This window comes from Trichosurus vulpecula, chromosome 7, assembly GCF_011100635.1.
Source record: "Trichosurus vulpecula isolate mTriVul1 chromosome 7, mTriVul1.pri, whole genome shotgun sequence".
Classification (NCBI taxonomy): Eukaryota; Metazoa; Chordata; class Mammalia; order Diprotodontia; family Phalangeridae; genus Trichosurus; species Trichosurus vulpecula.
The window spans coordinates 184256388-184275807 of NC_050579.1; the positions used below are offsets into that span (position 1 = coordinate 184256388).

At 39.9% G+C, this 19420-nt stretch overlaps 1 protein-coding gene across 1 annotated transcript in view; it reads left to right on the top strand.

The window, feature by feature from the left end:
* Window positions 1-2263: 2263 nt before the first annotated feature.
* The window catches only part of RNGTT (RNA guanylyltransferase and 5'-phosphatase), a 411159-nt gene continuing 394002 nt past the window's right edge, over window positions 2264-19420 (top strand). Inside the window, exons 1-4 of the mRNA XM_036767783.1 lie at window positions 2264-2622; window positions 5925-6034; window positions 8004-8107; window positions 8213-8301. Of these exons, the coding sequence (XP_036623678.1) occupies window positions 2559-2622; window positions 5925-6034; window positions 8004-8107; window positions 8213-8301 (367 nt within the window). The 5' untranslated portion in view covers window positions 2264-2558. The remainder of the gene's footprint in view (window positions 2623-5924; window positions 6035-8003; window positions 8108-8212; window positions 8302-19420) is intronic.

Consider the following 19420-nt stretch of genomic DNA (forward strand, 5'->3'; position numbering starts at 1 on the left):
AGGAAGAACCAGGATCATGATGGAGTTGGTTACAGTCTGCTAGCCTGCTCTTGAGAATATATACATTTTCTGGGCCACATGGAGAGACAAGTCAAAGGTGGCTTCAACTGCAGATTGGATACTTTTGGGGAATATTTATGTCAGCCTCTACAATATGTCTTTCAGGGCCTCATCTAGCTTGACATTCAAATCCTTCTCCAGCTCTCCTTTGGTCTTCCAGACCTGCCCCTGGGGAGCAGCTCATTCACAGGTACCCAGCCAGAGGCAGATTCCTGGCCCTGAAGAGTTCTTTTTTCACAGATGAAAAACTAGGTGAAGTGACTTGCCCAAAGTTGAACAAATAAAGTCAAGGTTCATACCCAGGACTTTTGCCCGAAAACAAAATAAAACAAAACAACCCCCAAATGACATTTCCTCCCTCCTTCCTCCCCATTTAGCACTCTTGTTCCGGCATCAACTCACACCTAGACTACTGCAATAGCTTTTTAACTCTATAGGTCTTCCAGTCCCCTGACTCAATTCCCTCCTCTTCACCATCCATCTTTTGCCAATTGACATTCCTAAAACATGGATCTTCTTAAAAATCTTCAATGGCTTATTGCCTCTAAGAAACAATGCACATTCTTCTTGGGCAGAGCCCTTCACATTCTGACTCTAATCAACCTTCCTTATTGTGTATTACCTCCCCTAGGGTAGTTCAAATTCCAACCAAATTAGGCAGCTTGCTGTTTCCCCTACTCAACACTCTGTTTTTTCATAGGCTGTCCCTAACCTACTCTTCCTTTTCCCCCAACTTTAGTAATCTCTAGGAAAGAAGAAAGGGAAGGAACACAAACACATTTATTAAACTCCAACCATGTGCTAAGCACTCTACAAGTATTATCTTATTTGTTTCTCACAACAACCATGTGGTGGAGGTAATAACTTCAAGGCTAAATTCAAGTCCTGACATGTTCTACAGGGACTTTCATGACTCCCGCACTTTAGAGTTGGAGCCTCAGAAATTACTTTGTTTTTGCTTACCTGTATACTGATGATACTGCCACTGCTCCAGTTTAGGCCCTCATCACCCCACGACTTGATTACTTCAGTAACCTGCGGGTGGGTCTGCCTGCCTCTAGTTTCTTTCCACTCCAATCCATTCTCCATTCAGCTACTAAAATGATTTTCTTAAAAAATACAGATCTGATCTCCCCCCCCTCCCCCAACTCCTCAATAAACACCAGTGTCTTCCTATTGCCTCCAGAAGCAAATAAAAATGCTTTGTTTAGCATTCAAAGTCCTTCATAACCTGATTCCCTCTTACCTTTTCAGTTTTCTTACTTCTTACTCCCTAACACATATCCTGGATGTTCCAGAAACAAGGCATCTCTCGGCACTGGCTTGGAATGCTCTCCTTCCTCCACTCCCGACTACTGACCTCCCTAAAATACCACTTTCTTCAGGAAGCCTTCCTCTAACCCTTGTTAATTCCAGTGCTTTCCTTCTTAGTTTTTCCCCTATTTATGCCAGATATAGTTTGCTTTGTATATCTGTGTGGATATTTTCTCCCCCATTAGGTTATAAGTTCCTTGAGGGCAAGGTCTCCTTTGCCTCTTTTTGTAGTCCCAGCACTTAGTTACAGTAAGCACTTAAAAGCTGATTGACTGATATGCTCTTGTAGTTTACCTCCTAAAAATATTCGAAAGGTCCACGAAGGCAGTGTTTGTCTTTGCGCCCCCAGTGCACAGACTGGGTCTGGCCCATAGTAGGCGCTTAACAAGTGCTTGTTGAATGAGTACAGCTCCCAGGGCTTCCTCCCTTTCGATTGTATTTTGAAACAGCCCAGGCACCAGACCCGAATCACACAGAGGGCCGGTTTACAGAGTTGGGCAAGGTGGAAGGGGGGAGGAGGAGGAGGGATTTGGGAAGGAGGAATATTGGGGACAGGGAGGAGGGAGAATGCGGGGGGGGGGGGGACGGGGGAGGAGGGTTGGGGGAGGAGGGAAAGAGGGCAGGTGGTCGGAGTTGGAGTAGGAGGAGTTAGAACATTTTGAAATGAAGCTCAGGTTCCGTCATCGCCCTCCTCCCCGCCCCGAGGAGCTCCAGGCCCGTCCCCTACGCTCCCTCCTCTCCGCCCCCAAGCCCACTCCGTCCCTTACTTTAACTCTTCCTTCCCCACTGCAGCCCCGCTTTCCTCTCTGACCTCGGAAGGGAAAGCCCGCTGGCCGGAAGGGGACGGAGGGTCGGGGGCGGGGCGGAGGGTCGGCGGAAGTCGCGATGCATTGTGGTTGCGCCGGCTGTTGTGGACTGCTGTCTGAATGAAAGTGGCGCCGGGAAGCGGCTGGACGTTGGGCTGAGGGAGCAGCGCGTTGGCGGCGGCAGCCCGCGGAGCAGCAGTCCTCTCAGCGGCGGCAGCGGCAGCGGGCAGGGTTGGGGACCTGCCCCCCTTCCCCTCTCGCGGGCGGAGCTAAGAGGCTGTTCTGGGCGGAGGGTTCGGGGGGAGAGCAGCTCCGGGCCCGGGCGGGGGGGTGTGTGTGTGCAGCGGCCCCGGCCGCCCCGCCGCCGCGTCCGGGGCCATGGCGCACAACAAGATTCCGCCCCGGTGGTTGCACTGCCCGCGCCGAGGCCAGCCTGTGGCAGGTAACGAATGTGCAGCACCTGGCGGGGGGCGCGGGCGGCCGGGGACTGTCCTCGTTCGGGCGGGGAGCCGGCATCGGGCAACTGGGGCCGAAGCCACGGCTCCTTGAGGCCCCTTGGTCCAGGGAGGTTTCCGGGCGGTGTCACCAGGGGGACCGGGGAGGTCCAAGTGCGTGGCTTCTGCCTTTGGGCGTCCTGGCCGGGTGATGGGGGTGGTTTGTACTTGTATTGTACTGGTTTTATTTTTTGAACTAGACAGATTCTTGCAGTTTGGCTTTCCCACCCCGCCGCTCTGTTGAAGCAGTTAAAAGGGGTCTCAAGTACCAAACGGGAAGTCCTTAAGTCCTTTGGAGCTTGTGACTGTGGCCCTCTCCACTTTATGTATGCTGTCTTCTGGATTTTCGTAACACTGCTCTTTCTTGGAGGATCTAGTGCCAAAGATGGGATTTGAACCCGGGTCTTCCTGAGTCTGTAGCCTATCCACAACACCACTGTCATTTCTTGCCCGCCCCCATTCTTCCCGTCTCCTCTCCTTAGAACCGTCCCTTTGCAAAGTACACTCAGGCAGAATGCATCAACACATCAGTCATGCAGAAAATGCAAGCCTCATTCTGCACCTAGTTTGCCACCTCAGTGCTGAGCTATAGGAAAGTTGCTGCTTCATCTGTCCTCCGAAGTCATCATTGATCGCTGTATTAGAGAGTCTTTTGTGTTGTTTTACATTATATTCTTGTGGTCAGTGTAATTTATTCTACCGATTCTGACTATTTTGCGCCGCTTCAGTCTATACAAACCAGTCTTGCCAGGTTTTTCTGAATTCTTCATCTTAATTCCTTAAATCACAGTAAACACTCCATTTGGTTCATTTATGACACTTGTTCAAGTATAACCATGAACACCTGTTTTATTCCCCATTCTTTGCTTCTAAAAAAAAGTGCTGCTATAAAAATTCGTGTGTGTATGAAATCTTTCCTTGTCTTTGACCTTCTTGGGGGTTAGTGTCAAGAAGTTTCACTGGATTAAAGGATATATTCAGTTTACTGATTTTTTTTTAAGTATAATTTCAAAATGTTTTCCAGAATGGTTGGACCATTTTACCAGCAGTTCATCACTGTACACTTTTCACCACAACCCTCTCTGAAATTTGGCATTTTCATCTTTTTTCTTTAACTATCTGAAGGGTGAAACAACAGTTATTTTAATTTGCACTTCTCTTATTTCTTATTTGGAACATTCTTACATTGCTGGTAACTTGCATTTCTTCTTTTCAAAGCTGCTTATTTATATCCTTTGATCCACTTATGTGTTGAGGAATGGCTCTTGATTTTCATCTATTTGTATCAGTTTCATGTACACACACACACACACAATTTAGTTCCTATAATGTTTCTTTCTCCAATTAACTAATTCTTTTACTTATTCTCTTTTTCCCCAAACTCATCCTTTTTCCAAACTGCCTTATGGTTCTAGTCACTCAGACTCACAACCTTAGAGTAATACTTATTTTCCCTCTCCCTCAAACTCTATTTCTATTCAGTTGCCAAATCTTGTCTGTCTCCACAGCATCTCACATCTATTCTCTTCTTTCTACTCATGTTGCTTCTATGAGCTTTGAGGCTCTCATCACCTCTTACTCGAACTAGTATAGTAACTGTATGAATTCTCAGCCTGCAGTCTCTTACTTAACCTATCCATCTTCTACACGACTGTCAAATTGACATTCTCAAAACACAAATTTTTCTATGTCACACTCAGAAAATTTATGGCTCCCTATTTTCTCAAGGATAAAATATAAAAGTCACAGCTTGACACTGGCTTCTACCTACCTTTTCAATATTATTTTCTTTACGGTTTTATGTTCTTTCTGTTTCATTCAAACAGGCTTACTAACTAGCCCTTCTCTGTATAGAACATTACATCTCTTGCCTGTTTGTGGGACCATAAATCAACTGTTTGGAATGCATTTCCTCCTCATCTTCTTAGAATCCCTGGCTGCTTTGATAGCTCAGCCCACGTGTGCTTCATTAGGCTTTTTCTGATCCCATGCATCCATTAGTACTCTCCTCTCTTTGTAATTACTTTGTATTAGTTTTTATAAACATAGTATTTCCTTTCTTATATATACATTGTATCTCTGAGTAGTCTAAACTTTGGTATGTACTATGTATTTACCTGCTTGTATAGGTGTTGTATCTTCCCAGTAGAATGTAAGTAGAGTGTAAAAAGGGTAGATACTGTTTCACTTATTGTCTTTGCATCCATAAGGCTTAGCATGATGCCTTGTAGTAGAGGGTACCTAATGAAAGTTTGTTGATTGAATTGAATCTCAAGGTTGGAGAGAGGCAGTGTTGCATACTTAGTATTTGAGCATTGAGAAGTCAAATCAATGAGCATCTATTAAGTATCTTCTATGTGCCAGGCACTTTGTGAAGCCGTGGGGATACAAAGTAAGGGAAGAAGATAAGCATTTATATAGCTCATACTATGTGCCAGGCACTGTGCTAAGTGCTTTACAAATAAATGCTAGCTTATTTTAATGTTAATTTATGGACTATTTAAACTTTCTAAGATGGCATCTTTTATTTCATGTAGCTATTTAAAAAAACCCTTTTTATGGGTTTCTTTTGATTTTGTATCAAACTTACCTCTGAATATATCCTTGCCTTCTCTATGAGTGAGCCATTCTTTGTAACAATGACTTTCTCATGGGGGTGGGGCGGGCGGGCGGGCAAGGCAGCAGAATTAAAGCTGTTCAGCAAAAGTAACCAACACATCAACCATGTCTGATAACACATGCAATATTCCATAACCATAGTCTCCCTCTTCTATAAATGAAGGAGAGAAGTTCATTTTCTGAACTTTTCTCTGGGGCCAAGCATAATCATTATAATGATACAGAATTTAGTTTTGCTTGATTATTTTTTTTTTTTATTCTTGAAGAAGCATTATTGAGAGTGCTTCATGAAAAGTTTCATTTAAAAGTTAAGAACAGTGACATCAAACTCGAATACAAATGGGGGTCGCTAAACAGAAAATAAGGATTCCTGTAGGATGTATGTTGACTTAAGAAACCACATATTAACATTATTAATGTTCTATTGTATTTTAATTTATTTTTCTAAATTATTTTTCAATTGCATTTTAACCTGGTTCAGCTGCATGAGGGAGTGTTATGGACTATGTGTGGCAGTGTTTGACACCCCTGTTTTAGAAGACATTTGGAGACTACTAAGCTAATTTGGGGTCTTTTAACATTTAATTAGTAAGCATTTATTAAGCAATGTCACCTATTTTACTTTGTTTAGGGAAGTTCTTACCTCTGAAGACTATGTTAGGACCAAGATATGATAGTCAAGTCGCTGAAGAGAATCGATTCCATCCTAGTATGCTCTCCAACTATCTGAAGAGCCTAAAGGTAAAAGAAAATTTCTGATATAAATACAGGTAACAGTTCATAGCCCTTCTCTATTCTTCATATTAGTTTTAAGAATGGAATGAAACTTTATTAGATATAATTTTTTATGTATACTGACTTTGAAATAACTTTAATATCCTTTAGTTAGGGTAGGGGCTGACCCTAAGGTATTATTTGTATAGGGAACTGCTGGGTGAGGAAAATCCCTTTACTAATGTAGGTCAGGGCTTTCTCTTCAGCTTATAGTCTTATTTGCCTGGGCAACTGAGAGAGTAAGTGAATTACCTTGCTTCACATGGCCTAGCCAGTATATGTCAGAAGCAGGATTAGAACCCATTTCATCTTGGTTTCGAGGCTGGCTTTCTCACCCCTATTCCATACTGCTTATCTTTAAATGACTAAATTTAATTTATACTTGAATACTTAAGGTATTTTAAAATTATGTGCCTCACCAGCTTGTTTGATGTGTAATTGTCTAGTTAGTTCGTCTGCAGCTCTTACCTAGCTATTCTTGGGTCTTTTGTGTTGCCTTTTGTGCCCTCTTTATGAGGCAGCTATGTGGAATAGTAGGGAGAGTGTTAGACTTGGAGTCAGGAAGATCTGAGTTTGAATCCCACCTTAGACTAGCTATGTGACCCTAAGCAAGTTACTTAACCTCTCTAGCCTCAGTTTCTTCATGTGTAAAATGGGAATAATAATAGCATTTACCTCATAGGGTGGTGGTAAATTGAGATCATGTGTAAAACGTTTTGCCAACCTTAACAGACTATATACATTGTAGCTATTATATCATTTCTAATACTATCATTCTTATTGATCATTGTATGAAAGAGGTAAACAATCTTAGATTTAACTCTACGAATATTAGTTAAATGTATTATTGTTGTTAAGTGCATTTATTTGTTAAATTCATTTTGTATGCAAAGTGATTCCAAAAAGAAGAGAGAAGTGAAATATTTTTATCCAGGTTACTTTGGATATTTTAGTTAAGAATGGTGCCTGACATTGTATGTTTGTGAATATATTGTGAAAAATTATTACAATATATTGTGACAACAAAGTGTGACAGAGAAAGAATTTTTTTCATGGTAATATCCAGCTTTGTCATATCTCTTTCCATAGTAGTAGTTTTTTTATTCATTCCTAGTTTCTATTAAACATTTTTGTAATTGTTCCTGTTTTCTAAGAATATTAACTGTAGGGTTTATCATATAAGGGTTTATTATACTTCCAGAAAGTACAGAGTAATTATAATTAGGCAAATTTAGTGGAGAAGGAAAATATTAATGTTTTTTCTCTGTTAGTGAGTGACTGAACTGCTCTTCACAGCCAGTTGCTAGTGGTATTATTTAACTCCTAGTTAATTCCACCCTTGTAGGAATTGTTTAAATGTCAGGATGAGTGATAAATACATAAAAAATGGTGATGTTATTCTTTTTTGATCCTAAATATAATCAGCTAGTTGCTTATGATACTGCGTCTGTCTATCCATGCTTTCTGCTTCTGTCCTCACCCTTCCATTCCACTTGTGAATAATTTTTTTTTTCTAATAGTACAATAACATGGTGAGCCTGGAATTTTTTCCACGTATAAGATGAGTCAGAGGATGTGTTTTCATTTATAGGCATAGTTGTTCAGCTGTGTGTGATTCCTCATGACCCCATGGACCATAGCATACCACCAGTTCTTCTATGGGCTTTTCTTGTTAAAGATACTAGAGTGGTTTGCCATTTCCTTCTGCAATGTATTAAGGCAGACAGAGGTTAAGTGACTTCCCTAAGATCATACAGTTAGTAAGTGTCTGAGGCTGGATTTGAATTCAAGTCTTCCTGACTTCATGCTCAGCACTCTTTTATATGCTGAGTCACCTGGCTGCCTCTTATAGGCATATATAGTAAGCTTCAAATCTTGAAACAGATGAAAAGCAACTGTTTAATTACTTGACATAATATGCTTTTTCCTTTCTTAGGTTAAAATGGGACTTTTGGTGGATTTGACAAATACTACAAGATTTTATGATAGAAATGACATTGAAAAAGAAGGGATCAAGTATATAAAGCTTCAGTGTAAAGGGTAGGTTAATGTTAATGTATCCATTTTTTCCCAAGTTGAAAAGATTGTAATGAATCTTTTAATCTTTTCCTTTTTTTCCGCACTTTTTTTCTTTTGTGTTACTAGTCATGGGGAATGCCCTACAGCTGAGAACACCGATACATTCATTCGTCTATGTGAACGTTTTAATGAGAAGAATCCTCCTGAACTTATAGGTATGGTTGAAAAACTTGTTTACTCTTCTCTGTTCTATAATCTTGCATTATGTGATGTTTCTTTCTTCATCTGTCTTTTTCTATAAGGGAGTTTGTTGGCTTGACTGTGATTTAGGTGGAGGCATACCTTATAGAGACTTCTTCAGAGTAATAACTGAGATCTGCCTTTAAAAAAATCTACCTAGATCACTTTAAAATGATTTTATGTAAGAGCATTTATTAGTTGCTTTTCAGCTTTCTTCAGATATTATTATCAGTTAGTGTTTTAGGTTTAGTGCTACTATTTTAGACCCAGCTACTCTTGCTATGACGTTTTTAACTGAAGTTTTACCAGTATAACTCTTTAACCTTATGTCAGGAATGATTAACATTTGAAGAAAAATTATTCTCTCTTAGCTGAGAATTGCCCTGTCTCCATGTGCATGGCCATTTGAGCAAGAATTCAAGTGTTGGGTGAAAACAACAAGTTAAATAACAAGTTGAATGAATATTGCAGTTAGAGGACTTAATACTCTATTACAATCGTATTCAGTAAATGAAATCCATTTTACATTTGCACAACATAACCAACAAATGATGATACATGCTTTGCTTGAAGGTCTGGGGTGAGGGGGAAAAAGCAGAACAAATCTAATCCCTTTTCTCTGTGACAGCCCTTCAGATATTTCAGGACAAGTGTCATTTTCCATTAAGTCTTCTCCAGAATAAATATCCCTGTTTCCTTTAGGTGATCATTACATCTCATGAAATTGAGTCTTTCAAACCCTTTTCTTAAGGTCAAACTTACCAATATCCTTCCTAGAATATGGTGCTCAGAACTGAACACAGTATTTCAGATGTGGGCTAACCAGTGGTACTATCACTTTCTTAGTCCTAGACAGCAGTATCACACTGACTCATACTGAGCTTGTAAAACCACTCAAATCTCCACCTCTCTTTTTAAGACAAGCTGGTATCTAGCCACACTTCTCCCATATTATCATTAGGAAGCTGATTTTTTTGAACCCACGTGCAAGACTTTACACTTACCTGTAATAAATTTCACCTTATTCAGTTTGGCCTAATGTGCTAGCCTGACGGTGCTTTTTGAGTACAAGATTCTCTCATGTATTGGATCAGTTATTTCTCTGTGCTTTGGGTCATCGGCAAGTTAGGTAAGCAGTCCATACCTGTGCCTGATACATTGAAAGGTTAAACAAGGGACCATAAGGGACAGACTGGAGGAAGCATGTGCTAGACAGGCCACCACCTTAACCACCACTTGCCCTCACATTCTGATTGAGATAGTGCAGGACCTTGAACTTAAGAACCTTGGGAAGAGAAATACCTCTCAGACCATAGGTCCATTTTCCAGCCAGGGCCCCAAAGCCAAGTAATCACTGTGGAGTAAGGGCCCACCTGCCTCGTCACCCCCAGCACCAATGATGATCAAATGCCGCAAATGGGCATGTAAGTCCAAGAGCTCTGGTAATGACAGTACCAGCAGTCCTGCTTCAAGTTCAGCTTCTGCAATCAGCATCCCTGAAAGGAGCCTCTGTGGAGATGTAACCTGGCAAGCATTTCTTCAGGTGCTACAGCCTCACTTTTTCAGAAGTCACAGTTTTTGAAAAGCTGGAAAAGAAAGTTCTTACCACCATAGGCCTTGACTTTTGAATACTTTTCTTTACTTGACCTTGCTTCTCTCAACTATAAATTCTTTTTTGTTTTTGTTGGACCTGTGATTGTTTTCTGTATAGGGAGCTCCTGGTCAGGAAACACCCTCTATTCTACCACTCTCAAATAGTTCTACATTAGAAAGAGATGATTTTATCAGTGGAAATAACATTAAAGAATATGCACTATCATCTGCTTTGCCATTGCACTTGATATGACTTGATTCTGAAATCTCATATATATATAATTTCTTCCATTAGAAAGTGAGCTCATTGGGGAGTTGGAGCCAAGATGGCAGCTGGAAAGCAGGGATTTGCTTAAGCTCTCCCCATGTCCCTCCAAACACCTATAAAAAATGACTCTGAATAAATTCTAGAGCTGCAGAACCCATGAAATAGCAAAGGGAAGCAGGGCTCCAGCCTAGGACAGCCTGGATGGTTGCTGGGAAGGGTCTGTCGTACGAAGCTGGTAGTGGAGTGGATCAGAGCCCAGCGCGGGCCACACCAGGAACAACCAGACTGGGAGCCGGGCTGAGTAGGTGTAGCTCCCTGAATCAATGAGCTGTGTCAGTTACCAGACTTCTCAACCAACAAATGCCAAAGACGATAGAGAAGGTTATTGGGAAAAGCTTCTGGGACAGAGTAAAAAGAGTTCACTGTTGGCCACCGCCCTGGGGGCGGCAGAGGTGGTGCAGCTCTGAAGCTGCTTCCAGAGTTACAGCTGCAGTTGCCTCTGGCCCCAGGCCCACCTGGTGGGAGGAATTAAGCAGTGGATTAGAGCAGGAGTGCAAAGCTCTGCCTGGATCTAGGCCACAATCCTGGTTGGCGGTTCTTGGGGGAGAAAGAGTGCTGGTGTGGCAGAGCTTGCTGTGTAGAAGTAGCTCTGAAAATAGTAGTGTAGCCCCTCAAGCTTGGGACAAAGTACTCTCTACTCTGTAAGCAGTCATACCCTGACGAAAAGCTCACGGGTCAAGTAGTTGACCGGGAACATGAACAGGCAGCGAAAACAGTCTCAGATTCAAACTCAGACTTTGGAATCTTTTTTTGGTGACAAGACCAAAGCATCCAGCCAGAAGAAGTCAACAAAGTCAAAGAGCCTACATCAAAAGCCTCCAAGAAAAATATGAATTGGTCTCAGGCCATGGAAGAGCTCAAAAAGGACTGGGAAAAGCAGGTTATAGAAGTAGAGGAAAAATTGGGAAGAGAAATGAGAAGGATGTGAGAAAACCATGAAAAACAAGTTAATGACTTGCTAAAGGAGACCCCAAAAAATACTGAAAAATACACTGAAGAAAACAACACCTTAAAAAATAGACTAACTCAAATGGCAAAAGAGCTCCAAGAAGCCAATGAGGAGTAGAATGCCTTGAAAGGCAGAATTAGCCAAATGGAAAAGGAGGTCCAAAAGACCACTGAAGAAAGTACTACCTTAAAAATTATACAGGAAGCTAGTGACTTGATGAGAAATCAAGATATTATAAAACAGAACCAAAGGAATGAAAAAGTGGAAGACAATGTGAACTATCTCATTGGAAAAACCACTGACCTGGAAAATAGATCCAGGAGAGAGAATTTAAAAATTATTGGACTACCTGAAAGCCATGATCAAAAAAAGAGCCTAGGTATCTTTCAAGTAATTATCAAGGAGAACTGCCCTGATATTCTAGAACCAGAGGGTAAAATAGAAATTGAAAGAATCCACCAATCGCCCCCTGAAAAAGATCCCAAAAAGAAAACTCCTAGGAATATTGTCCCCAAATTCCAGAGCTCCCAGATAAGGAGAAAATACCGTAAGCAGCCAGAAAGAAACAGTTTGCATATTGTGGAAACACAATCAGGATAATCCAAGATCTAGCAGCTTCTACATTAAGGGATCAAGGGGCTTGGAATATGATATTCTGCAGGTCAGTGGAGCTAGGATTGAAACCAAGAATCACCTACCCAGCAAAACTGAGTATCATGCTCCAAGGCAAAATATGGATTTTCAATAAAATAGAGAACTTTCAAACTTTCTCAGTGAAAAGACCAGAGGTGAATAGAAAATTTGACTTTCAAACACAAGAATCAAGAGAAGCGTGAAAGGTAAACAAGAAAGAGAAATCATAAGGGAGTTACTAAAGTTGAACTCTTTTGTTTACATTCCTGCATGGGAAGAAGATGTGTGTAATTCATGAGACCTTTCTCAGTATTAGGGTGGTTGAAGGGAATATACATATATATAGATAAGGGGTGAGAGAGCAATATATTGAGAGAGGGAGAAAGATAAAGAGATAGAATGGGGAAAATTATCTCACATAAAAGTGGCAAGAAAAAGCAGTTCTGTTGGAAGGGAAGAGGGGATAGGTGAGGGGGAATGAGTGAATCTTGCTCACATTGGATTTGACCTGTGGAGGGAATAACATACACACTCAATTGGGTATCTTACACCACACGAAAGTAGGGGGAAGGGGATAAAAAAGGGAGGATGATAGAAAGGAGGGCAGATAGGGGGGGAGGTAATCAAAAGCAAACACTTTTGAAAAGGGACAGGGTCAAGGGAGAAAGTTGAATGAAGGGGGACAGGATAGGATGGAGGGAAATATAGTTAGTCTTTTACAACGTGAGTATTGTGGAGGGGTTTTACATAATGATACATGTGTGGCCTATGTTGAATTGCTTGACTTCTTGGGGAGGGTGGGTGGGGAGGGAAGAGGGGAGAGAATTTGGAACTGAAAGTTTTAAAAGCAGATGTTCAAAAAAAAAAGGTGTTTTTGCATGCAACTGGGAAATAAGATACACAGGCAATGGGGTATAGAAATTTATCTTGCCCTACAAGAAAGGAAGGGAAAAGGGAATGGGAGGGGGAGTGGGGTAACAGAAGGGAGGGCTGACTGGGGAACAAGGCAACTAGAATACACGCCATCTTGGAGTGGGGGGGAGGGCAGAAATGGGGAGAAAATTTGTAATTCAAAATCTTGTGGAAATTAATGCTGAAAACTAAAAATATTAAAAAAATTAGAAAAAAAAAAGAAAGTGAGCTTATTGTGGACAGGGTTATCTCTGCTTTTCTGTTTGTCCCCTAACACTTATTACTGTGTTTTTCATGTGAGAAGTACTTCATAAATGCTCATTCATTCATTTATTCATTCATTCATTCATCTAATCAGTGATAAAAATCTTAAGTAGCATTGGGCAAACAAAGATCCCTAGAGCACTCTTTTGGATATCTCCTTCCAAGTTTACATGGAACTATTATTGACTGCTCTTTGGGCTTATCCACCCAACCAGTTTCAAATCTTTCTAATTTTCTAGTTTATAACTCCTATTTCTCCCCACATTAAAAAGATTGGAGACTTTATGAAATGTTTTGCTAAAATCTAGGTAGCTTGATGATCTTAGGAAAACATGGATAGACTTGCACAAAATAATGAAGATGAAATAAACAGAACTAAGAGAATGTTGTATGTGGTAACAGCAATATTATTTTAAGAACAACTTTATGTGACTTAAGTCATTTTGACTATTATAAATACCCAAATTAACTACAAAGGACACATGAAGGAAGATGCTATTTGCATCCAGAAAAAGACAGACAAATATTTAGAGGTATGTATAGAATAATTTTGCATACATATACATGTTTGTGTCTAATGGTAGCCATCACTAGAGCTGGGAGGAGGGTAGGGAAGGAAAAAAAGGGAATAAAAAAGAAATTTGCATGATAATATATATTTAAAAGGAATAGCAAGTCATACATAATAGATTTGTAGTTTCAGTGCACTCTTTTTTTTATATTATACTATGTTATGGAAATACTCATATTATTCCATAAGTAAAAAATAAAAAAAAATAAAAATTTAGGCAAACTACATTTAGGGGGAACATGATAATATTCCCCTATCTACCAATTTTGTAACTGTTAAAAAAGGAACTCAGGTTAATCCGAGACAACTTGTTCTTGATGAAGCCGGGCTGGCTTTTTGTGATCACCACTTCCTTATCTAAATGTTCGCAAAGCATGATATTCTCTAGAATTTTGTTAGAAATTGAAGTTAAGCTCACTGATGTACTACTGTTTATGTATTTTGTTCTTTTCCTTTTTTGAAACTTGACAAAACTTGTCCTTTGGACCTTGGGCATTTCTTCCATTCCCCACATCTTTCAAATATTACTGATAATGACTTTTATTCACATTTGCTACTTCAGGAGTTCTTAGCCTCTGTTTTTTTTAAAAAATATTTTACCCACTGTATTTTAACATAATTGATTTTCTTTGTAATCCTATCTGTTTTATGTGCCAAAGAGAATTATGACGCAAAAAAGGTTAAGAATCTTTTCCTGATGTCCTTAAGTAACCAAGTATATAATTCATCTAGGCCAGGTGGCTTGAACTCATCCAGAATAGCTAGGTGTTCACTTACTTTCTTCACTTATTTTGGGTACCAAGTCCCTATATAAGTAATTTTTGTTTTCTGTTTTCCAGTCCACAGATCATTGTCTTAGGAAAAAAAACAATAGTTGTACAACTTTTTCCCCTCTCCATTATCACTTGTCATCCTGTCCCTCTGGAGCAGTGGTCTTATCCCTCTCATCCTTCTTTTTTCTTTAGTACAGCCAAAATAAACTTTTTCTTATCCTTAACTATCCTTAATAGCTTCAGGTTATTCTGAGCTTTAGCATTCCAAACACCATTCTAACATAACCATGCTGTGGTTTTGGTATTCACTGTTAATTACCTGACCTTGTTTCACCTACTGTATTTTTTTTTGGTGGGGGGAGGGTGGGGGTGGAGGGATCTATGATTTTTTTCTGCGTAGGCAGCTTCTGGTTAGGAAAGTGCTCTACCATTTCGGATTTGAAAATTCTGCAACCAGTAGTCAGATAATTGTTTGTGTCATTGAAATGGTAAGGGACTCGCCTAGGGTCACACAATCAATATGTATCAGGTAGTAGATAAATCCACTTTGATTTGACCCTGTCAGTATATCATGCTGTTTTTCCTAGTAAATATGTCTTTTAAAAATCCATTAGTTGTTAGACACCTAACCTTTTTTCTTCCTCCTTGTAGTGGGTAACTACCATTTTCCCCCCTCAGAGATTTTGTTTTTTGTCTCCGGAATTTCATATTTGAGGGTTTCTTATTTATTTTGCACTTTTCCTTTTGGAAATTTAGTCTTTGGGATCCTACCTAATCTTTCTCTGGACTTTGAAATCTACCTTCCCCAAATCTGTGGCATATGTTAATCTGTGCTTGGTTTTTCCTCTTCTTCTGGGTTATAAATTGTAAGCTGAATTTCACACAGTTTATGCCCTAGCAATGTTCCTCCTTGTTGAGAATCAGATTTGTAACAGACCCTGTTATTTCCTCTGTCTTCTGAAGGATGAACTATTATTAAGATAAATCAAGAAGGATTGTCCAGAAAATTGAAGTACCCTGTTACTAAATGCTATGCCTCTCCGATTGAATTTTAATATCTTTCCTAAACTGCTAATCTCTTTTCTTTTTTAGGTGGTACATAGTTTTTTGATGATAAGATGGCAGTTTTGCTTCTGTTTCTGCTTTTGTTAATCTTCAGCCAAATGCTTTCTCCCCTGCTACCTGGGTTTCCTCACATGAGTATGTCATCTTAACATCAATCTTTCTCCCCTCCCCCCCCATTTTAAACCTTTTCTATTCCTTTGGAATATGTTCTGTGTCCATCTAGAACACTATTTCAGTAATCAGTCTCATCCCACTTTGTCTCAGTGATACTTATGAAGTTAAATTGCTTCCCTGTGTTACCCATTCTTTTTACATTTGTTTATAAATATTTGAGGCCTTGGGTTTTATTTCTTACTCCTTTCTTGGATTTTTTCTCCCCATTATTAACTTCTGGTTGTCTGTACTATTATTCATTGTATGTTATAGCTTTATTTGTGTTATTGCAGTTGGTATGCATTCTCCTATCCTTTTCAGTTGATAGCCCTTTTGATTAGATTTACAGGGCTTTAATGATCCCTTGTTAAGTAAAATCTATCTCTAGGTAGGAACTTGTCATTCCTTTATTTTTGGCTGAGCTTCAATTAGTAAGCATTTATTAAGCACCCACTACCCACTATGTGCCAAGCATTGTGCTAAGCAGCAGGGTTGCAAAAAGAGGCAAAGGGTAGTCCTTGTCTTCAGTGAGCTCACCCTAATTGGTGAGACAACAAACAAAGATGTGTAAATAAGCTATTTATAGGATAAATAGGAAATAATTAAGGGGGGCAGCATTAGGATTAAGAGAGGTTAGGGAGGACTTATTGTAGAAGATGAGACTTTATTTGAGACTTGAAGGAATCTAGGAAAGTCAGGAGGTAGAGATGAGGAAGGAGAGCATTCCAGGCATGGAGACAACCAGAGAAGACACCCAGAATAAGCAGAATGGAATGTCTTGTTCATGGAACAGCAAAAAGACCAGTGTCACTGGATCGAAGGGTATGTGGTGGGGAGCAAGGGGTAAGAATACTGGAAAAGAGGAGGTGGTGTGGGGAAACTAGTTTATGAAAGGCTTTGAATGCCAGACAGAGGATTTTATATTTAATTCTGGAAATGATAGGGAGCTACTGAAGTTTATTGAGTAGGTGAGTGACAGTCCTCTTTTTTATGTAAGTGGTATTTTATTTTTTTCCAATTACATGTAAAGATAATTTTCAACATTCATTTTTTTAATGAGATTTTGAGTTCCAAATTTTTCTCCCTTGTTCCTCTCCTCCTTCTTCCCTAAGATGGCAAGCAATCTGATATAGGTTATACACGTTTAATCATGTAAAACATATTTCCACATTAGGGGAATGACATTCCTAAAAAGCTTGAATATCTCTAATTCCAGGAATAGTTGAAACAATGATTACAAATTAGACAAGGTTTTTTTCCCCCCAAGGGTAACATTATTTCAGAAACTTCTGAATTGTTTCAATACTAGCTCACAAAAGTCATAGTACTTTACTAATATGTCTTATTTATAGTGGATGATGAATCCTACTGACAATTTCAGTCAGTGTAAGCCTGTGTCACTGTGAAAATAATTTTGACTTATCAAGGCTGTGAACTAGAGTCATTTTTGGCAATTGTACATTGTAAAAAATGCATTAATCTTACAAGTATAATTCTTTTTTTGTCAGGCTGACTGATTATAGTGTTTTCAGTGAATATTCCTTCACTCTTATAGTGTTAAATTCATTCAGCTTAAAGTGTTCTATGGTTCACATACTTTTTGGTACTTGCAACAATATCTTGTCCATATTTTGTTGAATTGAATGACATGAAATCTAACTAAGGTTGAAACTGTAAGAATTGAATGACATGGGGGTGGAGCCAAGATGGCGGCTGGAAAGCAGGGACTTGCGTGAGCTCCCCACCACGTCCCTCCGAAAACCTATAAAAAATGGCTCTGAACAAATTCTAGAACTGCAGAATCCACAAAATGGCAGAGGGAAGCAGGGCTCCAGCCCAGGACAGCCTGGATGGTTGCTGGATGAGGTCTATTGTGCACGGAGGGGAGCGGAGCTCAGCAGGAGAGGCAGCAGGACCAGCCAGACCAGGAGCCAGGCAGAACAGGCCCTAGCACCCTGAATCAGTGAGCTGTGGCAGTTACTAGACTTCTCAACCCACAAACACCAAAGACAACAGAGAAGGTTAGTGGGAAAAGCTGTGGGGGACAGAGTTCAGTTCGGCCACCGCCCCAGGGGCAGCAGAGGTGGTGCAGCTACAGAACTAGAGCTGCAGTTGCTTCTGGCCCCAGGCCCACATGGTGGGAGGAATTAAGTGGCGGATCAGAGCAGGAGCGAAGAGCCTGCTGAAGATTTGCGTCAGGTCCGGGTTGGTGGTTCTTGAGGAAGGAGGAGTGCTGGGGTGACAGAGCTGGCTGTATAGAAATAGCTCTGAAATCAACGACGCATCCCCTCAAGCTTGGAACAAAGTACTCTTTTCTCTACAAGCAGTCATACCCCGCTGAAAAACTCAAGGGTCAAGTTAGTTGACTGGGAATACGGCCAGATAGCGAAAACACACCCAGATTCGGTGTCAGACTTTGGAATCTTTCTTTGGTGACAAAGAAGACCAAAACATACAGCCAGAAGAAGTCAACAAAGTCAAAGAGCCTACACCAAAAGCCTCCAAGAAAAACATGAACTGGTCTCAGGCCATGGAAGAGCTCAAAAAGGATTTGGAAAAGCAAGTTAGAGAAGTAGAGGAAAAATTGGGTAGAGAAATGAGAATGATGCAAGAAAACCATGAAAAACAAGTCAATGACTTGCTAAAGGAGACCAAAAAAATACTGAAAAAAATATTGAAGAAAATAACACTTTAAAAAAGAGACTAACTCAAATGGCAGAAGAGCTCCAAAAAGCCAATGAGGAGAAGAATGCCTGGAAAGGCAGAATTAGCCAAATGGAAAAGGAGGTCCAAAAGACCACTGAAGAAAATACTACTTTAAAAATGAGATTGGAGCAAGTGGAAGCTAGTGACTTGATGAGAAATCAAGATATTATAGAACAGAACCAAAGGAATGAAAAAATGGAAGACAATGTGAAATATCTCATTGGAAAAACCACTGACCTGGAAAATAGATCCAGGAGAGAGAATTTAAAAATTATTGGACTACCTGAAAGCCATGATCAAAAAAAAGCCTAGATATCATCTTTCAAGAAATTATCAAGGAGAATTGCCCTGATATTCTAGAGCCAGAGGGTAAAATAGGAATTGAAAGAATCCATAGACTGCCTCCTCAAATAGATCCCCAAAAGAAAACTCCTAGGAACATTGTTGCCAAATTTTGGAGCTCCCAGGTCAAGGAGAAAAAATACTGCAAGCAGCCTGAAAGAAACAGTTTGAATATTGTGGAAAAACAATCAGGATAACAAAGGATCTGGCAGCTTCCACATTAAGGGATGGAAGGGCTTGGAATACAATATTCCAGAGGTCAATGGAGCTAGGATTAAAACCAAGAATCACCTACCCAGCAAAACTGAGTATCATGCTCCAAGGCAAAATATGGATTTTCAATAAAATAGAGGACTTTCAAGCTTTCTCAGTGAAAATAAATAGAAATAAATAGATAATTTGACTTTCAAACACAAGAATCAAGAGAAGCATGAGAAGGTAAACAAAAAAGAGAAATCATAAGGGACTTACTAAAGTTGAACTGTTTTGTTTACATTCCTACATGGAAAGATGATGTGTATGATTTCTGAGACCTCAATATTATAGTAGCTGAAAGGAATATGCATATACATATGTGTATACATATATATACATATGTGTGTGTCTATGTATGTGTATATATAGGTATATATATATGTGTATATATATATATATATACACACACACAAAGGACACAGAGTGAGTATATGAAGGGATGATATCTAAAAAAAAATCAATTTAAGGGATGAGAGAGGAATATATTGAGAGAGGGAGAAAGGGAGAGATAGAATGGGGTAAATTATCTCGCATAAAAGTGGCAAGAAAA